Here is a 21349-nt window from a genome sequence, read left to right as displayed (position 1 = left end):
GAAAAGCCAAACTACCCGGACCGAACCACTCCGATCCGACCCGCTCTACTCGGTGGAAACGAGGCATAAGTAAATATAAACAACTATATGCCCTTATCACATAGGCTAAATGTCATGCCTGATCATGGTTCCTAGAGCTTAATGCAAGTTAAATTTAAGACTTTTTAAGAATGTCTTAATGCCACTTGAAATGAAATTTAAGACCAACGACACAATGAACAGAAAAGGAAAAAGGTATTGTCTCGGTGTTCAGACACCACAGTAACTCTGCTTTCAGCGTAGACGTCATTATCTGTATCTGTTCAACCAACAAAATAATCTGTATATGTATCTGTATTCGGATATGAAGCCAGAAGTGGCTGGGGCTTATGTCTGAATATTTTTTTTTGCAATTATTGAAGGGACTTTTTTTTATATGAAATAAAAGATGTTTGTTTATCAATTCAACATTTTTCTTTTCCAGAAATCAATTGTTAAAAGAGATAAAACTAATTATTTGCCAACTGTTGTACAGTCCCCTCCATAAGTATCGGAACAGTGAGGCCAATTCCTTTATTTTTGCTGTAGACTGGAAACATTTGGGTTTGACACCAACATATGAATATGAGACAATAGATCAACATTTCAGCTTTCATTTCCAGGTATTCACATCTGGATCTGATACACAACTGAGAAGATAGCATTATTTGTAAAGGAACACCACATTTTTAGGTGAGCAAAAGTATTGGAACAGATAGACTTAAAATAAATTTAAGTGAATAAGACTTAATATTTTGTTGCAAAGCTTTCGCTTGCGACAACTGCATCAAGCCTGTGACCCATTGACATCACAACTTTTTGATGCTTTTCCAGGCTTTCACCGCAGCCTTATTCAGTTGCTGTTTGTTTACTCTCTTCAGTCTCCTCTTTAGCAGGTAAAATGCTTGCTCTATAGGGTTTAAGTCTGGAGATTGACTTGACCAGTCTAAAACCTTCCCTTTCTTGACCCTGATTAACTCCTTTGTTGTTTTTGCAGTGTGTTTTGGGTCATTATCTTACTGCATTATGAAGGATCTTCCAATCAGTTTGGTTGCATCTTTCTTTAAATTGTCAGACAAAATGTTCGTGTAAACTTCTGAGTTCATTTAGCTGTTGCCATCATGTGTTACATCATCAATGAAGATTAATGAGCCCATCCGAGAAGAAGCCATGCAAGCCCAAGCCATGACATTGCCTCCACCGTGTTTCACAGATGAGATTGTATGCTTGGGGTCATGAGCAGATCCTTTCTTTCTCCAAACTTTAGCCTTTCCATCACTTTGGTAAAGGTTTATCTTGACAACAACACAGTAACACATGATGGCAGCAGCAAAATTAACTTAGAAGTCTACAGAAACATTCTGTCTGCCAATTTAAAGAAAGATGCAACCAAACTGATTGGAAGATCCTTCATCATGCAGCAAGGTAATGACCCTAAAAAACTGCAAAAACAACAAAGGAGTTCATCAGGGGCAAGAAATGGAAAGTTGGCCTGGTTGACTGGCCAAGTCAATCTCCAGACTTAAACCCTATAGAGCATGCATTTTACCTGCTAAAGAGGAGACCGAAGGGAGTAACCCCCCAAAATAAACAGCAACGGAATGAGGCTGCGGTAAAGGCCTGGAAAAGCATCACAAAAGAAGAATACAAAAGTTTTGTTATGTCAATGGGTCACAGGCTTGATGCAGTTATTGCAAGCGAAGGATTTGCAACAAAATATTAAGTCTTATTCACTTTAATTTACTTTAAGTCTATCTGTTCCAATACTTTTGCTCACCTAAAAATGTGGTGTTCCTTTACAAAAAATGCGATCTTCTCAGTTGTGTATCAGATCCAGATGTAAATACCCGGAAATGGAAGCTTAAATGTTGATCTATTGTCTCATATTCATATTTTGGTGTCAAACCCAAATGTTTCCAGTCTACAGCAAAAATAAAGGAATTGGCTTCACTGTTCCGATACTTATGGAGGGGACTGTATGTGCAAAAGTTTGTGAACCCTGAGCTGGTAAACACAATCAGATGGGCCAAATTGAGTGATGAAATGGACCAATGTAGTGAGAGATCTTTAGGGAAGAAATTGGGCGGCACTAGATAAAACAGAGATAAAACCAGGTCAGTTTAGGCTCACCAAAGTGAACCCATATAATAAGAAGAAAACTCAGTAAAAATGGCTTTCATGGGAGGGTTGCTGAAGAAGCCTCTGCTCTCAAAAAAGAACAAAACTGCTTGTCACAACTTTGCCTGAAGTCTTATTCTGTGGACAGATTAGTCCAAAATTTAACTGTTTGGTCATAACCAGAACCGCCATGTTTGGGCAAAAACGCAACTCTGCCTACCACCTATAGGCCTTTCACACCAAAATGAACCAAGAGTCAGTTCCAGGCTGGTGTTGGGGTCAGTTCAAAACTGGTTACAGCCTTATCCCAGTTATGAACCGGTTGGTTTCACATCGACCGGAGACAGCCATGGAGCCGGCAAGAGAGCAACATCATGACGTCACTGTAAACGTGTGTGTACGTCGCCCGACGCCGCTGCTCTTGTGGCTAACGCTAAAGCTACCGCTAGCTTTAAGCACAACAACAGCGGCGAATACGTCTTATTTTTACACGTGTTAGCTCTCGCTTTGCTTTCTTAACCAAACGGGACCCATACAGAGTATTCTCGCCGGTCAATTTGATCGCTACGTTCGGTAATTATGTTATGTTTACGTCTCGTAGTAGCGGTGTTTTTAAACATGGCGGGCATGAGGTTTTAGTTGGTCTGGTTGGTCAGGATAATCCCTCCCCCGGCCGCTGGCGCAAGCAGTTCACTTCAAACCCTGCTCAATCCTGGGGTATAAGTTGAACCGGTTTTTACGGCCCGGAGCAGGCTTTCTGGCGGTGTGAAACCAAAACACTGGCTCTAACTCCGAACTAGCCCAGAACTAGCGCCGATTTTGCGGCGGTGTGAAAGGCCTACAAGAGAACCTTCTCCCAAGTGAAGAATGGTGGTGTCAAATTGTCTGCACATCTCCAGATGTAATGTTTGGGTTGGCTTTTACCTGAAAAATCACTTTTCTTGTGGCGCTTGAGGATATTTTTGAAGGAAGTCCACTTCTAGGCAGATGTTAAGTCACTCTTAAAGCTCTCCATTTGTAGATGATTTGCCTCACGGTGGACCGATGGAGCTCAATTTTTTTTATATGAATTTATAGCTGTCCCCAGACAAATGTGCAACATCAAAACTCTATTCCTGAGATCCTCTGAATTTTTCCCTTTTAGCATGTCTGACCTGTATGGGTTCGGTTTGGTGGGCCTAAACTGACCTGGTTTTATCTCTGTTTTATCTAGTGCCACCCAATTTCTTCCCTAAAGATCTCACATTGGTCCATTTCATCACTCAATTTGGCACATCTGATTGTGTTTACCTGCTTGATTTAAGCAATGCAGCTTAGGGTTCACAAACTTTTGCACATACAACAGTTGGCAAATAATTTGTTTTATCTGTTTTAACAATTGATTTCTGGAAAAGAAAAATGTTGAATTGTAAAAAAACATCTGTTTTTTCATATAAAAAATACTGGTATTGATAAAAATTAATTAATTATGATAAAAATAAATAAAATTCCAAAAGGTTCAAGGGGTTCACAAACTTTCACACAGCACTGTAATTAATTATGAGACATTTCTACCTCACACTGTACTTTTCATCCGTTTCTCTCTCTCATTATAAGTTATATGAACTGTCTGAGCCCCACTAGCCCTTTGACTGGGGGATATTGAACATTCAGAATGTGAAACAGAACAGTATTACATCACAGTAATTAAATTTGTCCGTTTTATTTTTTCATCTCTTTCTATTTTTAACTCAACAAAGTTGTATGATATATTGATCTTAGATCTAATCGGTCTATTTTGCGCAATTTATTTCCCTCTACTCTCTCAGTCGCTCTATCTCTCCCTCTCTTTTTTAATTTCTAACTTGGTTCAATGAATAATTACTTTGGACCAGGAAACAGCGTCTAGTGCTCTACAAGTGATCAACGCACAAAAATTATAGTTTTTTCAGCAAATCTCTTAGTTATAAACAGAGTGTATGAACTAAACAGGCGAAGCGTCACATTTCGAATATTTAAAGATCGATTTTGTCAGCCCGCTGCCTGCTAATAGAGAGACGTGGTTCATGTTCAGAGCAGAAGTTTGAAATAAATGAAAGGCAAGAGGGGCTGAAGGTGACTCAGGGTGCAGAAAATTCCAGCGGAGTGGAGAGAGACCACGGGTCACGGAGCCATGCATAAACACAGCCGGTCTTTCTCTTCTCCGCCACGGCAGCGGAGATGAACAGCTGATCGGTGCCACTATAGTTAAGGCAGAGCGCGCTGCGTCAATTTAGCGCTTAATAATAGGCTAAATATATTAATATTTGTTCCCCGGATATAACGAGACTATTCAAGAAAGTAAAAATATTCGGATCGATCTCATTATTCATGCTTTTCCGAATAGGCCTACATGTTCGGATTCGGGCTCATCCCTAGTTGGCGTGCAACCAAACACTGTCCGGAGATTTGGTGCTGCTGTCCCAGTTGTTGATATCGTAGATGGGGGTGGAGGCACGGTAGAGACGAGAGCCGAACAGAACTGGGAAATACCCGGGGCCTCATTTATAAAGCTTGCGGCGCACAAAAACCTTGCGTAGACGGACGGAAATGTGCGGTGACAAACGTTGGTATTTATAAAAACATTCTTTGCGGAGAAGTGTGCGTATTCCCACGCCAACTTTCGACCATGCGTAGAGCTACCGCAAGGTTTTCCTGACTCGGGGAATCAGCGACACTCAATGGCAACACCACGAAATAAAGCTCAGTCATCAGAAAAACCCAGACAAATGATGCTTGGCACCCAATATATTTAGTCAATAAAATGTATAAGCTTACCTATAGTTGCGAATATATGGCTATGTAGTCTATGGCATGCAGTTGTGATGTAGGTTGAATTACTTATCAAGTAGCCTAGGTCTACATGTTTTGGTTATATCTTATACGTTGAATCTTATAGCGCTACTTTATAATAATATCCTATAGGGTGAGTTGCCCTAATGTGGGACACTGCCTAATGTGGGACACCTAAGGTCTAGAGCATTTATCTTTTATTTCTAACACATGTAAATAGATAATATTGTTGTCAAATCCAAGCAGGGGTTCCCTGTGATTGAAATCACATGAATTTACAATTTTGATTTTAAAGATAAGGGAGTCAAAAAGGAAGTAAACCATGTGAAGTCCAGAAAAAGGACAGTGACATAGGTTTGAGAGGAACTCAATGCTAAGGCTATACATTTTTCATTAACAAAACAATGTTGCCATTTGTTATCAGATTATGTTTATGCATCAAAGTATGCAATGATATTGGGAAAATGTTTTAAGTTTTTTTTCATCTTCAATCAATCTTTAGCTGTCCCACATTCGGAAAGGTGTTTCCAAGAGTGGGACAGCATGATTTGCCTAATCTGGGACAGTCATTTAAATTGGGGAAATACACATGCAGGAAAATCAAATGTGCAATATGAATTTTATTCAAGGTTTACAGGTCTAATACTCTTATAAAGAAAGCATCCCTGAAGCAAATAGAAATTAACTAAACCCTGTGCCTAGGAAATAGTAATTTTCTCATGTCCTATGTTAACTCAATGCAATGTATTACAGGTCAGGCTATAATGGCAAAGCGCAGAGTTGGGACATGAAGCCAAGGCAAGAAAAGTATTGTTCAGATTGAAACCATCAAACCTGAGTAATGCACCTAAAACCATGAGTGTTAATGAGCAGATAAGTTTGACTTGAATTAGTTAAGGGGATATTGTTTTTTTCTGCATAATACAGACTGTCCCAGATTAGAGCGACACACTGTCCCAGATTAAAGCAAACCCATTTTCTTGAGCAATTTTGCACATGGACCACTAATATACGTGCCATCACTTCTCTGAGTATGATATCTGAATTATTTCTTCTCTTTTAATTAGTCAACATCTTGGGGATTTCAGAATGGTATCATGTATGGGTCAAATGTATTGGCTTCATATGTTAATATCGTACATAAATTGAAATTGCAAAGTGTCCCACATTAGGGCAGCTCACCCTACGTCGGGAGGTGTTTCCGTGAGTGGCCAGCGGGAGAGCAAATTTTAAGAGGTGTGTAAAAAGTAGTTTTGTACAAAGTTAAGCCCAACAGATATTAATTAAAACTGTATATTTCGTTAGATAAAATCATGTTATGAATTTAACAAATCATTACACGCATCTCTTTCCCATAACAATTCACCCTGGAAGATATAATCTGACGTTGTTGGAAATGTGTGGATCTCACGGGAGATAAACAATGCTCTCGAATAGACTATAGGCATTATTTCACTTGTCACACCATTTTATAGGCCTACATATAGTAATACAGGTACGCTAATACGTGATATTGCATACAGCACAAAGGTGGGCGAAACTGCTTTACAAAGACTATAACGACGGTGCCAATCATGATATGTGATAAGCGCGTGTGTGTGTGTTTGTGTGACAGTTACTGCAGCACATGCACGTCACAGGCTTTCTTCCTTCCCAGCCGCTTTCTTTGCGGTCGGTTGCCTCCCTTTTCTCCTCATGTCAGTCAAAATGCCTTGCTTATTAAGAGCGTCATCATATTCAGGAGCTATTCAGCATTCGCCATGTATGGTAGATTGTGGGATGAAACTGGGAGGTGAAGTGGGAGGACACGGGGTGGAGATCGTCTGCGCACAATTCACCGCAGGTGGGTAATTATAAAGGGAAGATTGCGTGCAAGTGTGCGCCGCACAGTTTTATAAATCTGATTATTTTTTTGCGCAGCACATTTTTGGCTTTGTGCGGACGCAATGTTTTAGGATGGTTTCTACGCACACCGTTATAAATGAGGCCCCTGGTGTTTGTTGACAGCTTGATTTTGAGGCTTTGTGTTTCGCGCTGTGCATGTAGGCCTACACCGTGTATGTACACCATGCCTCATATAAATTGCCAGGTACCGGTTTTAGCCAGGCAGAAAAATCCTTGTTGGATAGCCAAATTTCGTTGAATTTACGCTTTCCCATGATGTGGGGCGGGCCGACTGCTACTTATAGGTCCATGCTTATGCTGCTACTGCTAGCTGAACGACGTGCATCTGCTCTGAGTCACGGCCGCAAACAAATCTTTTGTTGGTTCCGCTCTCGTGATTGCGCGACATTAGCCTACTGCTATTCGGCAATTTGTTTAAAAAAAAAAATTGTACCTATTATTTTTAGATTTGAGACCAATTACAATCATAACATCCTACTTAGGCCTACCACGTGTTAACATTTTTAAGACCTTTGAAAGATGGATTTAAGACTTTTTAATGCTAATTAAGGCCTTGTTATTAGATTTATGAATTTAAGACTTTTTAAGGATACGCGGGAACCCTGTGCCTGATCACGTTAAAAACTGCCTGGTTCTTCATCCGAGTCTGCCAAGTAAAAGTGTCAGAAAAAAGTGACTCACAGGCGGACACAGGTCGCGACTAATGTCGCTCCTCCTGCGTCATGTTTGGTGCTGGAGAGAGCAGACCTATTGGTTACTGACAATGTTTGCGTCATTTTACGTCCCTATTTGCATGAGCCAACCTTCAAGACTCACGATAATATCAAACCTGTTTGATAAAGTCAATGGGAAGAAGACTGACTAAAATCGCGTCGGATGACCACCTTACACCAAACACCTGAGATGACGGGCGCGTGCCACAACACCAGCAAGACTCACGTGATTTCAGTCCGAGAATGTAAATTTGTTGCTACTGTCAAATTGTGTGAAAAGTCGTGTAGTGAGCCAAGCATTAGTTGTTCACCCGCAAAACACCAACAAACCAAACACGCCATCTGTAAGGATCCTCCCTCAATTTAGCACTCTTTATTTGGGATCTAAATAGATAAGGGCGCACTCACACTAGGCATTCGTGTCCAAGCACGATGAAAGGCTTTAGTCAAGTTTGTTTGACCAGTGCTCCGTCCAATTCTTTGGCCCTAGCTTGGTTGGAAGAGGTGAGCTTCTGCACAGTACGCAGGGCCGGAGTGGGACTCATTTTCAGCCCTGGAGTTTCATGCCTCAGATCAGCCCACTTTCACGCCGACATTATTAATGTAATGTAATAACAACCTTAATATGTACGTCTGCAAAAGTGCACTGTTCTCTGCACCCTTGTAATTCTGTGTTTTTAGACTGTGTGGACTCAAATGCTCCTGTTTAGCCTATAGCCTACTCAGGTGCCTGCCATGGTGCTACTATGTGCAGTAGGAGTGTACGGAGACGTCATTATCTGTAGGCTATCTGTTCAACAAACACAATTAGCCTATCTATATGTAGGCTACCTGTATTCAGATATGAAACCGGAAGTGGCTGGGGCTTATGGGCTTATGTGTGAAAAAAACAACAATTATTGTCCCTTCAGAGCCTCAAATTGATTTAATATTTGCATATTATCAATAATGAGATAGGCATATTTTCCTCATACTGTACTCATCTGTTTCTCTCTCTCATTATAACTGTCTAAGCCCCTACACGTTTGACTGGGGGACATTGAACATTCAGAGTCTGAAACAGTAGGCCTATTACATCACAGTAAATCATAAACTTGCCCAATTTATTTTATTTTTTCATCTCTGTCCCTTTTTATTTTTAACTAAACTAAGTTGTATCATCGATCTAGATAAGATTTATTTTGCCCGTTTATTTCCCTCTTCTCTCACTCTCCCTGTCTCTCATAGGCCTATCTCTGTCTCGCTATCTCTCTCTCTCCCTCTCTTTTTTAATTTCTAACTTAGTTCAATGAATAATTACTTTAGACTAGGAAACAGCGTTTTATAATCTAGTGGTCTAATTGATCAACGCACAAAAACGAAACTTTTTTTGAGCAAATCTCTTAGTTATAAACAGATTGTATGAACTAAACAAGCGAAGTGTTTGCAGATCGAATATTTAAAGATCGATTTTATTAAATGAAGAGACGTGGTTCACGTTCAGAGATTTGAAATAAATAAAAGTCAGGAGGGACTGAAGGTGACTCGGGGTCACAAACATCCAGCGGAATGGAGAGACCGCAGCTCACGGGGCCATGCATAAATGCAGCTGGTCTATCTCTTTTCTGCCACGGCAGCGGAGATGAACAGCTGATGTGCCACTCAAGTTAAGGCAGAACGCGCCGCGTCAATTTAGTGCATGATAGGCAAAATAAATAAATAGTTGTTTCCTGAATAATAACGAGATTATTCGCGAAGTAAACATATTCGGATCGATCATCTCATTATCCGTGCTCATCCGAATAGGCCTACATGTTCGGATTCTGGCTCATCCCAGTGCAGCCGACGCTCCAGTCGCCATTGTCCCGAGCATGCATTGAACATATATGACTGGGGGCTGTGACTAACTTTCATAAAGCCTTTGGTATGAGCGCAGAATTACAAGTTATCTTTCACCTCGTAGTCCGACATGCTGCTAGAGAGAGACACGCAGCAGGGCTAGGAGGCCCTAAATTCTGCTTCAAAATAAAAGTAATCTCACGTTACGCCAGTTAGATGCTTTTAATGTGAAACTGAAGCTGTAGGAAATGGTCAGTTTCCATTAGCAGTAACTTAACTGCGGACTAATAATATGATTTTTAATGCACCAATAGGTAAAATTATATTTTAACCCAGTGCCATGACTGGGCCGGCCCTCGCAGCCCAAAAACCAGAGCGGCCCACCGGGAATGCTCCCGGTTCTCCCGATTAGCCACTCCGGGCCTGACAGTACGGATGCTCATGTAGGGGAGAACGGGGTAAGTAGGCACACTTTTTACTCTAGTGAGAATTGCTCATCACCTAAACATCTGTCAATAGTCATTCCTACATTAAATTGAAGCTTAAGGTGTTGGCTTGAAATGTGTACCCCTCACTTTTTCTATCTAATTGTAATAAATAAGAAATTAATCATCAAAGACACCCTTCAAGGGGTCGGTTGTCACACAATATGGGGTTGTTTGTCACAATGTTATCTTAACGGGAATGATCTTAAAAAGAAGGCAAGAAAGCAGAACTAAATTTGAAAGTTTAATTGCATTGTCAAGTTGACAAATAGGCCTACATAACTTACTGTAACCTGGACAGCTGGTCTAGTTTGGGATGCACTGGGTTGTTTCGATTTTGTTGCCCTTTTTTCTTTTGCATGCTAGCTGCCTTTCCCTGCTCTATTCTTTCCTTCTCTGGGGTGTCAGTGAGGATACAGCTTGACAATTTCTTTCGTTATTGGGTTCCTTTTCTGGCTGCAGCCTTTGGATAACATGTGACAACCATCCCCCTAAAAAAATGTGACGACCAACCCCAACTTGAAGAAAAATACTGAGGAGCTAAATATTTTCAATTTGACATGAAAAACACAAACAGTCCCCTCACCTCAAATTCAGCAGTCTAACTCCAAGGAAGACTATGTAGGTGACCTCTGATCCCAATTCTGGATATTTACATACCAAAATTTCACAGACAGCGCCTTCTGGTTCAGAGATATAACGATTGTGACAACCAACCCGTGTGACATATAACCCCGTTCTCCCCTACAACCTCACGCATGAGTTAAGAAGACCATCTTAATTTTTATGCTACTGCTCCCGCAAACGGATATTTAAAATAAATTACCCCAGAGGATTCATGCTGGTCTGATGCAGAATGTTTGCTGCAGATCTGGCTGGATTAAAATGTTCAAAAAACACTAAAAGCCACTAAACACTTGTAAAACAAAAAGACAAAACGTGATGACTTCAATCAGTGCGTGTGTATTACGACAAAATCATACAGGCAAGAAGCAATGGTGCCTAGGCCCGGATCTTTAGAGCTTGCATGAGCATGCTGGGCCTGTCCAGTTAGGGAGGAACAAACAACATACAACTTACCTGGTAAAGCAAAGATAAGTTTCCGTGCTCCATCAATGTCAACTGTGGCAAAGGTAGTAGGAAGACTGAGGAACAGAAAGATACAGGTAATTGTATTAACTCTAGATGAAATAATAACAGATGCCAAGTTTCCACCAAGCAGTGTGGCTCGGATCAGCTCGGTAACCCTCCATCTGGATTGCGTGTCCACTGCTGACAGCAGCACCCTAACTTTGTAGGATGGGGTTGATGCCGGAGACGGTAAGAGTCGACAGGAAGTGCTGGCCACGGCAGCTATGTAACTATCTGCGTAGCCCGCTGATTAATTCAATCAAGAGGAAAAACACTGCACAATAAACAGAAATGCATGCACACGGGGCGCCCTTAGCTCAGTTGGTAGGACGTCCCCCCCCCGGGCCTGGCCCAGCAGCAGACCCGGGTTCGATTCCTGCCCGCGGTCGTTCTCTGCATGTCACTCCCCTCTCTGCCCCATTTCACCTCTGTCTCTCTGCACTATCAAATAAAGCATAAAAATGCCAAAAAAAAAAATAATAAAAAAAAATGCATGCACGCTAAACACAAGACTGTTCACTCTTGCAGAGGTGACTACACATGGCTGTTTTACGCGCAAATGATTCTCTCGACCAATAAATTAACAGCAGTGTGTAGCTCCACTATTTTGGGGCCCTTTTCAGATGGCTTGGTACTCCAATGGTAGGGTCACTATAACAGGAGCGGTACAGCTCACATATTTTAGGACACTACCAGACTTTTGACCATGGAAACACAAGTAAAAGCGGGCTGAGCACCGATCTGAGCAGCACAGCTGGGGGGAAACGAGGCTTGATAATTATCAGCAATAGTAGTAACACCAGTACTATTTCAACAAGTATCAGTAATAATATTCAGTTGTAGAATAATCTGCAACAACAGTACTAATAGCATTAAAAAATTAGCAACAGTTAGCAGTAGTAGCAGAAGAAATAGAAATTGTGACCATAGTATTATTAGCAGTAGTTAAAGCTGTAGCAATAACAAAAATAAAAGGAATAGTAGAAACCTCAGTACAGTAGTTTGTGTGAGTAAAGGGTTCATTGAGATGTAGCAGTAGAAAGACTATGAGCAGTAGTAGTACAAGGTACAGTACAAGAAGTATGAGTTGCAGCAGTATTAATGCCATTGGCAGTAAGAAATATAGTATATACAGTCATTAAGCCCTGCCAAACTCCAGCTCGCTCCTCTATCTCACCCTGGCTTCATGAAGACTCGTCCAAAATGAATCTGAGCATGCAGGTCAATATCCAGCACCTGCTTTAGGTAGTCCTGGTAAGACACACAGACAGATGAAGTGAACTTTTATATGATGTTGGATCAGCAAACAAACCTGGATCATAAACAGTAGGCAAACAAATTTATTGTGAAAAAAGTTGAAGAAAGTTTGTCTGTTTCACTATTTAAAAGAATAGAATACTGAATTTTTAAATGTAAATAATAATGATAAATAATAGTTAGTTGGGGGATGGGTGACAGATTACCTTCTCTCCCATAGACACACCCCCTGAAGTGATGATAACATCAGCACGACTGATTCCCTCATGAAGAGCTGACAGTAAGTCATCAGGGCTGCAAACACAAGCAGAATACATCAAACTCTGTTAGTGTTTCCCACAGGATTTTGGGATACTGGGGGGGGGCAACAGACCTTCTGGGGGGGGGGGGGGGGGGGCGGCAGAAAATGTGGTAGCTTTTAGGTAAAATTATCAATCTGGTGCATCTTGAGAAGAAAGAAAAGAGGCTAAATCAACGGTGTCCATGTGAGCGGTTTAGTACTCTCTTCTGTAATAATTTGGAGACACTGAATCACATAAGGTGGAAGCTATTGAGGTTCTTATTTTTTATTAAAATACTGTTTTTGTAGGCTTTAACATATTATCATCAAAATGAGTGCTAAATTACATGATCCCAATTCATAAAAAAAAAAAAGTCCCTAATTATCATTAATATGCACAAGTCAGCATGGAGGTATTGAAATTGGTTTTGTCTAAACTTGACAGTATTTTATTGACGGTTAGACAGTGGTCAGTGTGCCAGGGCTGGTGGGCGTGTTAACCGTTCTCCTGCTGTCTACTGCGGGTGAAAAGACGTCGCTGATGAATATCCAACATGAAACTAACTTCATCAAGTTTAAAGTTATTTATACTTGGTTAGGTAAATAACATGGATGTGAGTAGAGCGTTTCTTTCAGTGGCTCTAAAACCACCTTGGTCTCTCGCTGTGCTTCCTGCAGCCTGCTGACTGTGTACGTGAGGCTGGAGAGTGTGCATGCGCGCCTTCATAATAACAGCTGATTGACTCAGGGTGAAGAGAGACTGAAGGGGAAATGCTTTGCTGAGGCATCGCCAACAACCACAATGTGAAACAGTGTATTGATCTTCTATGTTTACATTTAAAAATAAAAAAAATTAAAACAATACTGTGCACGGCTCAAACCTCAAACGGAGTTTAAATAGAAAAGACTAACTGTGTCGAGTGACAAAGCAGCGATGGGACTAAGTAAGTAAAGCCTCATTTATACCCCAGCTGATTTCTCTACAGGCCTAAATCTCTACAGGCAGTGTGTACTTCAGCAAGCTACCACTATGTGGCGACACTAGCTCAATCTGTAGGGACTTGTGCTAGACTGGATGATTGCAGGTTCATACATGGACCAATCTTAGGGTGTATTCACACTGGGAAAGTCCGCTAAGTTCACTTGCTTTGGTCCAGACCAAATAGAGTTTAGATTTTTTTTGTTTGGTGTGGTCCACTTTCATATTGCCCCTTTTGCAAGTGAACCAGCATTACGAAGCAAAACCACACGTGATCTGAAGACATTCATTCATTGGACAGACATTCTGGGGTGGAGAGAAGCAGGAAGCACAAAGTCAAAACTGTGAAATATATCATTGATATAAAATTGGGGTAACAATAATAAAAAGGCCTACATCTAGCCTATAAATAAAGAAGAAGAACATCAAATTATTGTTGTTTCATATGGTTATAATATGTAGCCCTATGACAATGCCACGTTATGTGGCTTGTAGCCTACAATGTGAAACATCATTTGTACTGAATTTTTGCTGAAGGACGTGCGGCTCGTGAGAAGAATAGGCTCAAGCTGACACTCAGCTGATTATGCTGTGTATCAGCTGGGTGTCAGTTTGGCGCAGCTCAGCTCCAAACTGACACGGGTATAGTATTGACGGTCCCGTACATGGGAAGAGAAATAAAAACACACACTTCATGCAAAGCGCAGCGTGAACCTGTTGGCACTGTGTAGGAGACGCTCCCCTCTCATTCATCTGATCGCTGAACACATTAGCATGTTTACGCATCTCTATCAAATGTAATATACAGGTCCTTCTCATATAATTAGCATATTGTGATAAAGTTGATTATTTTCCATAATGTAATGATAATAATTGAACTTTCATATATTTTAGATTCATTGCACACCAACTGAAATATTTCAGGTCTTTTCTTGTTTTAATACTGGTGATTTTGGCATACAGCTCATGAAAACCCCAAATTCCTATCTCAAAAAATTAGCATATCATGAAAAGGTACTCTAAACGAGCTCTTAACCTAATCATCCGAATCAACTATTTAACTCTAAAACACCTGCAAAAGATTCCTGAGGCTTTTAAAAACTCCCAGCCTGGTTCATTAATCAAAACCGCAATCATGGGTAAGACTGCCGACCTGACTGCTGTCCAGAAGGCCATCATTGACACCCTCAAGCAAGAGGGTAAGACACAGAAAGAAATTTCTGAGCGAATAGGCTGTTCCCAGAGTGCTGTATCAAGGCACCTCAGTGGGAAGTCTGTGGGAAGGAAAAAGTGTGGCAGAAAACGCTGTACAACCAGAAGAGGTGACCGGACCCTGAGGAGGATTGTGGAGAAGGGCCGATTCCAGACCTTGGGGGACCTGCGGAAGCAGTGGACTGAGTCTGGAGTAGAAACATCCAGAGCCACCGTGCACAGGCGTGTGCAGGAAATGGGCTACAGGTGCCGCATTCCCCAGGTCAAGCCACTTTTGAACCAGAAACAGCGGCAGAAGCGCCTGACCTGGGCTACAGAGAAGCAGCACTGGACTGTTGCTCAGTGGTCCAAAGTACTTTTTTCAGATGAAAGCAAATTTTGCATGTCATTCGGAAATCAAGGTGCCAGAGTCTGGAGGAAGACTGGGGAGAAGGAAATGCCTGAAGTCCAGTGTCAAGTACCCACAGTCAGTGATGGTCTGGGGTGCCATGTCAGCTGCTGGTGTTGGTCCACTGTGTTTTATCAAAGGCAGGGTCAATGCAGCTAGCTATCAGTGGAGTTTGGAGCACTTCATGCTTCCATCTGCTGAAAAGCTTTATGGAGATGAAGATTTCATTTTTCAACAAGACCTGGCACCTGCTCACAGTGCCAAAACCACTGGTAAATGGTTTACTGACCATGGTATTACTGTGCTCAATTGGCCTGCCAACTCTCCTGACCTGAACCCCATAGAGAATCTGTGGGATATTGTGAAGAGGAAGTTGAGAGACACCAGACCCAACACTGTGGATGAGCTTAAGGCCGCTATCGAAGCATCCTGGGCATCCATAACACCTCAGCAGTGCCACAGGCTGATTGCCTCCATGCCACGCCGCATTGAAGGAGTCATTTCTGCGAAAAGGATTCCCGACCAAGTATTGAGTGCATAACTGAACATAATCATTTGAAGGTTGACTTTTTTGTATTAAAAACACTTTTCTTTTATTGGTTGGATGAAATATGCAAATTTTTTGAGATAGGGATTTTTGGTTTTTCTTTACTTTTTTGCCAAAATCATCAATATTAAAACAATAAAAGGCTTGAACTACTTCAGTTGTGTGTAATGAATCTAAAATATATGAAAGTCTAATGTTTATCAGTACATTACAGAAAATATTGAACTTTATCACAATATGCTAATTATATGAGAAGGACCTGTATTCGCTCGGGGCTCTCAGTCAAACCACAACTAATCTTCCTAACAATGGCGACAACAACACTTTCCCATAATGTGAAGCTGACGGCGATTTATTAAAAAAGAAAAGAAAGAAAAGGCACAGTGCTTCCTGCAATTGGGTCGGATTGAGTCCGGCCGAATACAAACCACAAACGAACTGCAGCAGAGTGTGTTTGGAAGTGCACCGAGACCACCTCTTCAGCTGGGTCTCGGAGCGCTTGTTTGGTCCGCCCAAGAGTGCGATTGCTGTATTCACACCTGCCTGCAATATGCGCACCGAAGGCAGAAGTGCACCTGAGTTTGTTTCAACCAAACTAAACACGGCAGGCGTGAATACACCCTAATGCCTTGTTTCCACCGAGTAGAGCGGGTCGGGTCGGAGCGGCTCAGAGCGGGACAGCTCACTTGTAAGAATTTCGGTGGCGTTTCCACCGCCGACCCTACCCTTACTGGTAGGGCGGGGTTTAGACTGGACTGTGATAGCCGCCGCCAGAATATGGGTCAAACTATCGGGCTGTGGAACAACTGTGGTCAAGCCAGCGGTCTCTCGTTTTTGCTTGGTCAAACCAGCCACTTCTTTATTTATTCCCCCCGTGTTGTTGTGAGCGAAAAAGGCACAGAGACGGCAACTGAGACAGTGAGCGAACAGCGTTGGCTGAGGCAGCTTCGTAACATCGTAGCAGTGGGACACAGTGTAGCCAACTGATTCATTTAAAGAGGACCTATTATACTACTTTTCTGGTCTTAATTTCTTGTTTTACACTGCTATAGAGCAACCTGACACGAATCACATCACAAAAAACTATGTAGATTTTCGGGAAGCTCTTTCTCTTATTTTGGCGATCCAGCACGTCCTGTCAACACTTGAGTGTGTGTGCTTCGGCAATCTCCGCTCCCTCCGCCTGTGCATCGGCCATCTCCGCTACCCTCCCCCCTCTTGCAAACCCCACTCCGTTGTGATTGGTTACCTTCCTTCCGGAACACTTTCAGTGGCGGGAAGCGCGAGCATGGACCTATACGGGCGCGAGGCAGACGCGAACAGGGAAGTGACAGCATTACCATACATGGAAACATCCGCGTGGTCACGTCACAAATTTTTATGCGACATCACGAATTATGAAAGGGTAGACCGCTTTGAAGACGTGACTTCTCGACTGGCTAGAATAGTGTTTAGTGCTCTGCACAGACACCCCAGACGGTCAGCAGGGAATACGTCGAAATGCATGCAAGTCATTATTTGATAATTTAGTATGGTTAAGCATGACTATGAATCATCATAACAACGTTTATAGGTCATAAAAGTCAAAAAGCATCATAGGTCCTCTTTAATGACGAGGAAAAACACCACACAATAAACAGTGCTGCGCTCACATTTTCGCCAAAACACAAGACTCTCTTCACTCTTGCCGAGGTGACTACACACGGCGGAAATGATTCTTTCGACCAATAAACGGACGGCATGTGTAGCTCCGCCTTTTCAGCACCCTTTCAGGCGGCTGGTACCCCAACGGAGGAGTACCTAAATTAGGAGCGGCGTAGAGCGGTTAGGTGCGCTTAAACCGTACCCTACCCAACTTTTGGCAAACCGAACCGCTCCTATCCGACCCGCTCTACTCGGTGGAAACGAGGCATTAGAGTGTGGACTGTGGCTTGAGAGGAGGGCTGTCAAGAATAGCATTTGTAAGGCTTCCAATCCATTTATACAGTGGTGGCCAAAATGATTAGAAAACTTGGCATTTCAGTTGTTTTTGTAGAATTGTCCATTAAAATCCCCATAGAACTAATGAAATATCAACAAAGACATCATTATCAGAGAGAGTTGAGCTTGCCGTGGGGGTAAGGTGACCTATTTACCGAGAGCAGCGGAGAACACAGATTCACTGCCTGAAAAATCTCTGGAGAGTCCAGAAAACAAAAAAACATTGATAAGCAGGAGAAGGAGGAAGAGAAAGGATATGCGGTAGAAATGAAAAACCACTTGGCAGACTTGATGAGAGAAATTAAAAGCGAGAGGTAGTCTGAGCTGGCACAGCTGCAGGCTGATTTGGTGCAGCTAAAGGCTGGGATCATTGAAGAATGGATGGGGCGTTTTGATGCAAAAATTTAAGAAAAAATTGCTGCTGGTCTGAAGCCACTGATGATCGAATTGAAGGAGCTTCAAGCCGTCAATGTGAAGAAAGATCAGCTCTTGAAAGAGCTGGGAGATAAAATTGATGACCAAGAACAACAAGCAAAAAACAGAGATGTGATCCTGACTGGTATGGTTATTAAACCAAGGTCGTATGCAGCTGCCGGGAATGGAGAAGAAGAGGGCGATACAGGGAATGTAACGGTGGAAAATCAAGTGGCAATGTTTCTGAGAAGCAAAGCCATTAATCTGGATCTAGAGAACGTGGAGTCCTGTTTTCTTCTCCTGAAGGGGAAATTCGCCAAAAAGCGTGCTTCATTCTGAAATTTGTGAGTAGAAAGCATAAGATACATCTGCTCAGTGAAGGCAAGAAGCTTAAAGGTGAACAAATTGGAATGAGTGAAGATTTAACCAAGAGAAAGGCTTATCTGGCCTATTAAGCGAGAGGGTTAAAAAAATGTGGACAGGTCCAACAAACTTGGACGAGAGATGGAAGAATCTTCATCAAAATGAAGGGAGCTACACCCGAGGAAGCCAAAATTGTGCAAATCAAAACGGAGGAGGATTTGGATCAATTCCGGAGGGACGAGGATCTGATCAACCCAAGCAGCGAGAATGAGCAAAACATCCGCTTGGATAAATGATCATGAAAGTCTGGAGTTATAAGCTAATCATTATTATCGGACCCAAATGAAATCATTGACCCAGACAATCACTTCTACACTATCGGAAAAAGAGACTGTCATTACCATACTGAGGATTAATTCATCAAATGCTTTCAAACAAATGGGAAATTGTCCATCTTTCATTTTTAATAGCAGAAGTCTCTACACAAACTTTTCACAAATTAAGGAATATCTACAGAAATTCTCCAACCAGTTCAACATCATTGCAGTGTCAGAAACATGGATTAAAGAAGGCAAAAGCATGGACTTTGAACTAAAGGGATTTAAACTGGTTTGTGTCAAAATATAAGGTTTGGAATCGTAAATACAATGTGCTCTGCAATTGATAACCTAATGGAATGTGTGACTATTGAAATTCAAATGAAAGATCAATGTTAATTATCAGCGGTGTGCATAGAACACCCGATTCAAAAATGGAAGACTTTATAGAATGCATGGGAGAATTACTTTCAAAGGCAAATCAAAAGAAGATATTTATCTGTGGGGATACAAACATTGATTTACTTAAAAAAAAAACTCATTCACTGACTGAAGAATTTGTAAATACACTGCATGTTATGGGACTGCAGCCGAGGTCAGCAGACAGACTGACTGTTTTGAACACTTTTGCAGATGTGTTTAGACTACGGTACTAGAGAAGAAATGGACAAGGCCATATCACTATCTGCATTGTCACAGGCAGAGAGGAAAATGGAAAGCATGTCTATTGTACACTGGCAATGAATAAGGAGACCTAAAATTGTCTGTGTATTGGAATGCATCTTCTAAAAAAAATTGAAAAATAAAAATGTTTTAACTGTAGCAGTAGCTGTGTATCTGAATCTTATGGCAGTGGGGGCGGGACCTGATGAGCCTTTGGCTTCTCCTACCACCCTTCGGACGATAACACAAAGTAATATGTATGAATATGCAAAGAGAAAATTGTGTGTAATTGTCCGGAAGAATAATAATAAATAAATAAATAAATTATGCTCTATAAAACATAGAATAGAGCAATGATAAAGAGATTTAGGTCATTCCTTACAAAAAACAGGAAATGTGCCCATTATTCAAACTATAGCCTACAGACTTAATCCCATATTACTGAATAAGATCACTTTTATAACTTGGTATTTTAACAGTTATTTGTGACTTGAATAAACTTATGTGAACAGTAGGCTCAACATGGATCACAGGAGAACCACGACCCACAGAAACTACATATTTGGGGTCCAGGATCACACATCTCTCGCATGTAGGTCATGGGGCCTTCACACAAACAACAAATGACACACATTCACAATACAAATGACACACATTCACAATATAACGTTGAGATTTGTATGCATCCAGCTTTGCTTGGTTTTATTGGGTCTGCATTCAGAACAGGTAATGAAATGCTGCACATTTATTTCTGCCCACGCTACATGCACAATACTATAAGATTTCTTTCATTGGCTAAATTGGGTCTAAAATCACGCATGCACTCACAGTCACACACACACCTCTTTCCTTTTTATAATAACAATTATAAAGTGTCAAGAACTCAACAACCTACACTTGCTAATACACCGTTATTACACCTGCTTTTTCACAAATCAAAGTTATGGAGTTAATAATACCAGTAAGAATTTCTCATTCACAGGACAAACACAAACCAACTGTTAACCAAAATGTGGACAGCCGTGAAAGGGACACAAGCTCCCATGACAATCGCACCATGGAAACTTCTCAGAAACCCCACCAGACTCATGTGCTAATGTTGACAGGGCAGTGGAGTGTGGGGGTTGTACTAATGTAGGATAGGGCGGTGGACTGTGGGGTAGCAGTCGGCCCTAACAAGGGATTCTGGGTCTGCCTGCCAAGGACACCTCTCCATGACCGAGCCCACGAGTTCACATTCACTGTGGTCCAGAGGCAGTTCCCCATTCGCCTGGCCTTTGCTGTCACAATCAATAGGTGAGATACAATCCATCTTGCACATGCACTTTTTCACATTGCACTCTCTTTTGATTGGTGAGTACCTGACCCTGTGTCTTCTGCAGGACAAGAGAACAAGAGACCAGAGGTTGAGCGCGAACAGTGCGCTTTCATCTAGTTCCAATAATTCGGGCCAGTTCACATTCTGAATTTCTGATATTTTTCTCAAAAAGGAAAGGTCTGACAGCAAACTCTCAATCACATGTAGTCTATGCCAACTTGGTGTCACCAAACAATGTGGTCATGACAGAACAGTTTTTTTATGAAGGTAAAATGTTCCTACTTGTCTCCAACAATTCCCAGGTTGATGGTGGGATATCCATGTTCCTGGATGGTTGACAGCAGAGTGGAGCGGTTGGAGTCCCGAATTTTCCCTGGGTGGAGCTCATCCTCTGGATTCAACAGCTACACACACACACACACACACACACACACACACACACACACACACACACACACACACACACACACACACACACACACACACACACACACACACACACACACACACACACACACACACACACACACACACACACACACACACACACACACACACACACACACACACACACACACACACACACACACACACACACACACACACACACACACACACACTCACTCTCTTTA

General features: G+C 41.8%; 1 protein-coding gene across 3 annotated transcripts in view; it reads right to left on the bottom strand.

Annotated features, from left to right (window-relative positions):
* LOC307261351 (gephyrin-like) overlaps window positions 1–21349 on the bottom strand; it is a 128376-nt gene that overhangs the window by 47614 nt on the left and 59413 nt on the right. For 2 of the 3 annotated variants that reach the window (XM_080041869.1, XM_080041870.1), the window contains exons 17-20: window positions 21000–21121; window positions 12463–12550; window positions 12177–12250; window positions 10949–11013 (exon numbers count right to left, since the gene is read on the bottom strand). In XM_080041869.1, the coding sequence (XP_079897995.1) occupies window positions 10949–11013; window positions 12177–12250; window positions 12463–12550; window positions 21000–21121 (349 nt within the window). Of the gene's footprint in view, window positions 1–10948; window positions 11014–12176; window positions 12251–12462; window positions 12551–20220; window positions 20776–20999; window positions 21122–21349 lie in introns of those variants that run through there. The other variant, XM_080041871.1, reaches the window with a different exon arrangement.

This window comes from Ammodytes marinus (assembly GCF_949987685.1).
Source record: "Ammodytes marinus genome assembly, chromosome: 15".
Taxonomy (NCBI): domain Eukaryota; kingdom Metazoa; phylum Chordata; class Actinopteri; order Uranoscopiformes; family Ammodytidae; genus Ammodytes; species Ammodytes marinus.
Note: the sequence above shows the minus strand (reverse complement) of the source record. Positions and strands in the feature narration are given on the sequence as shown.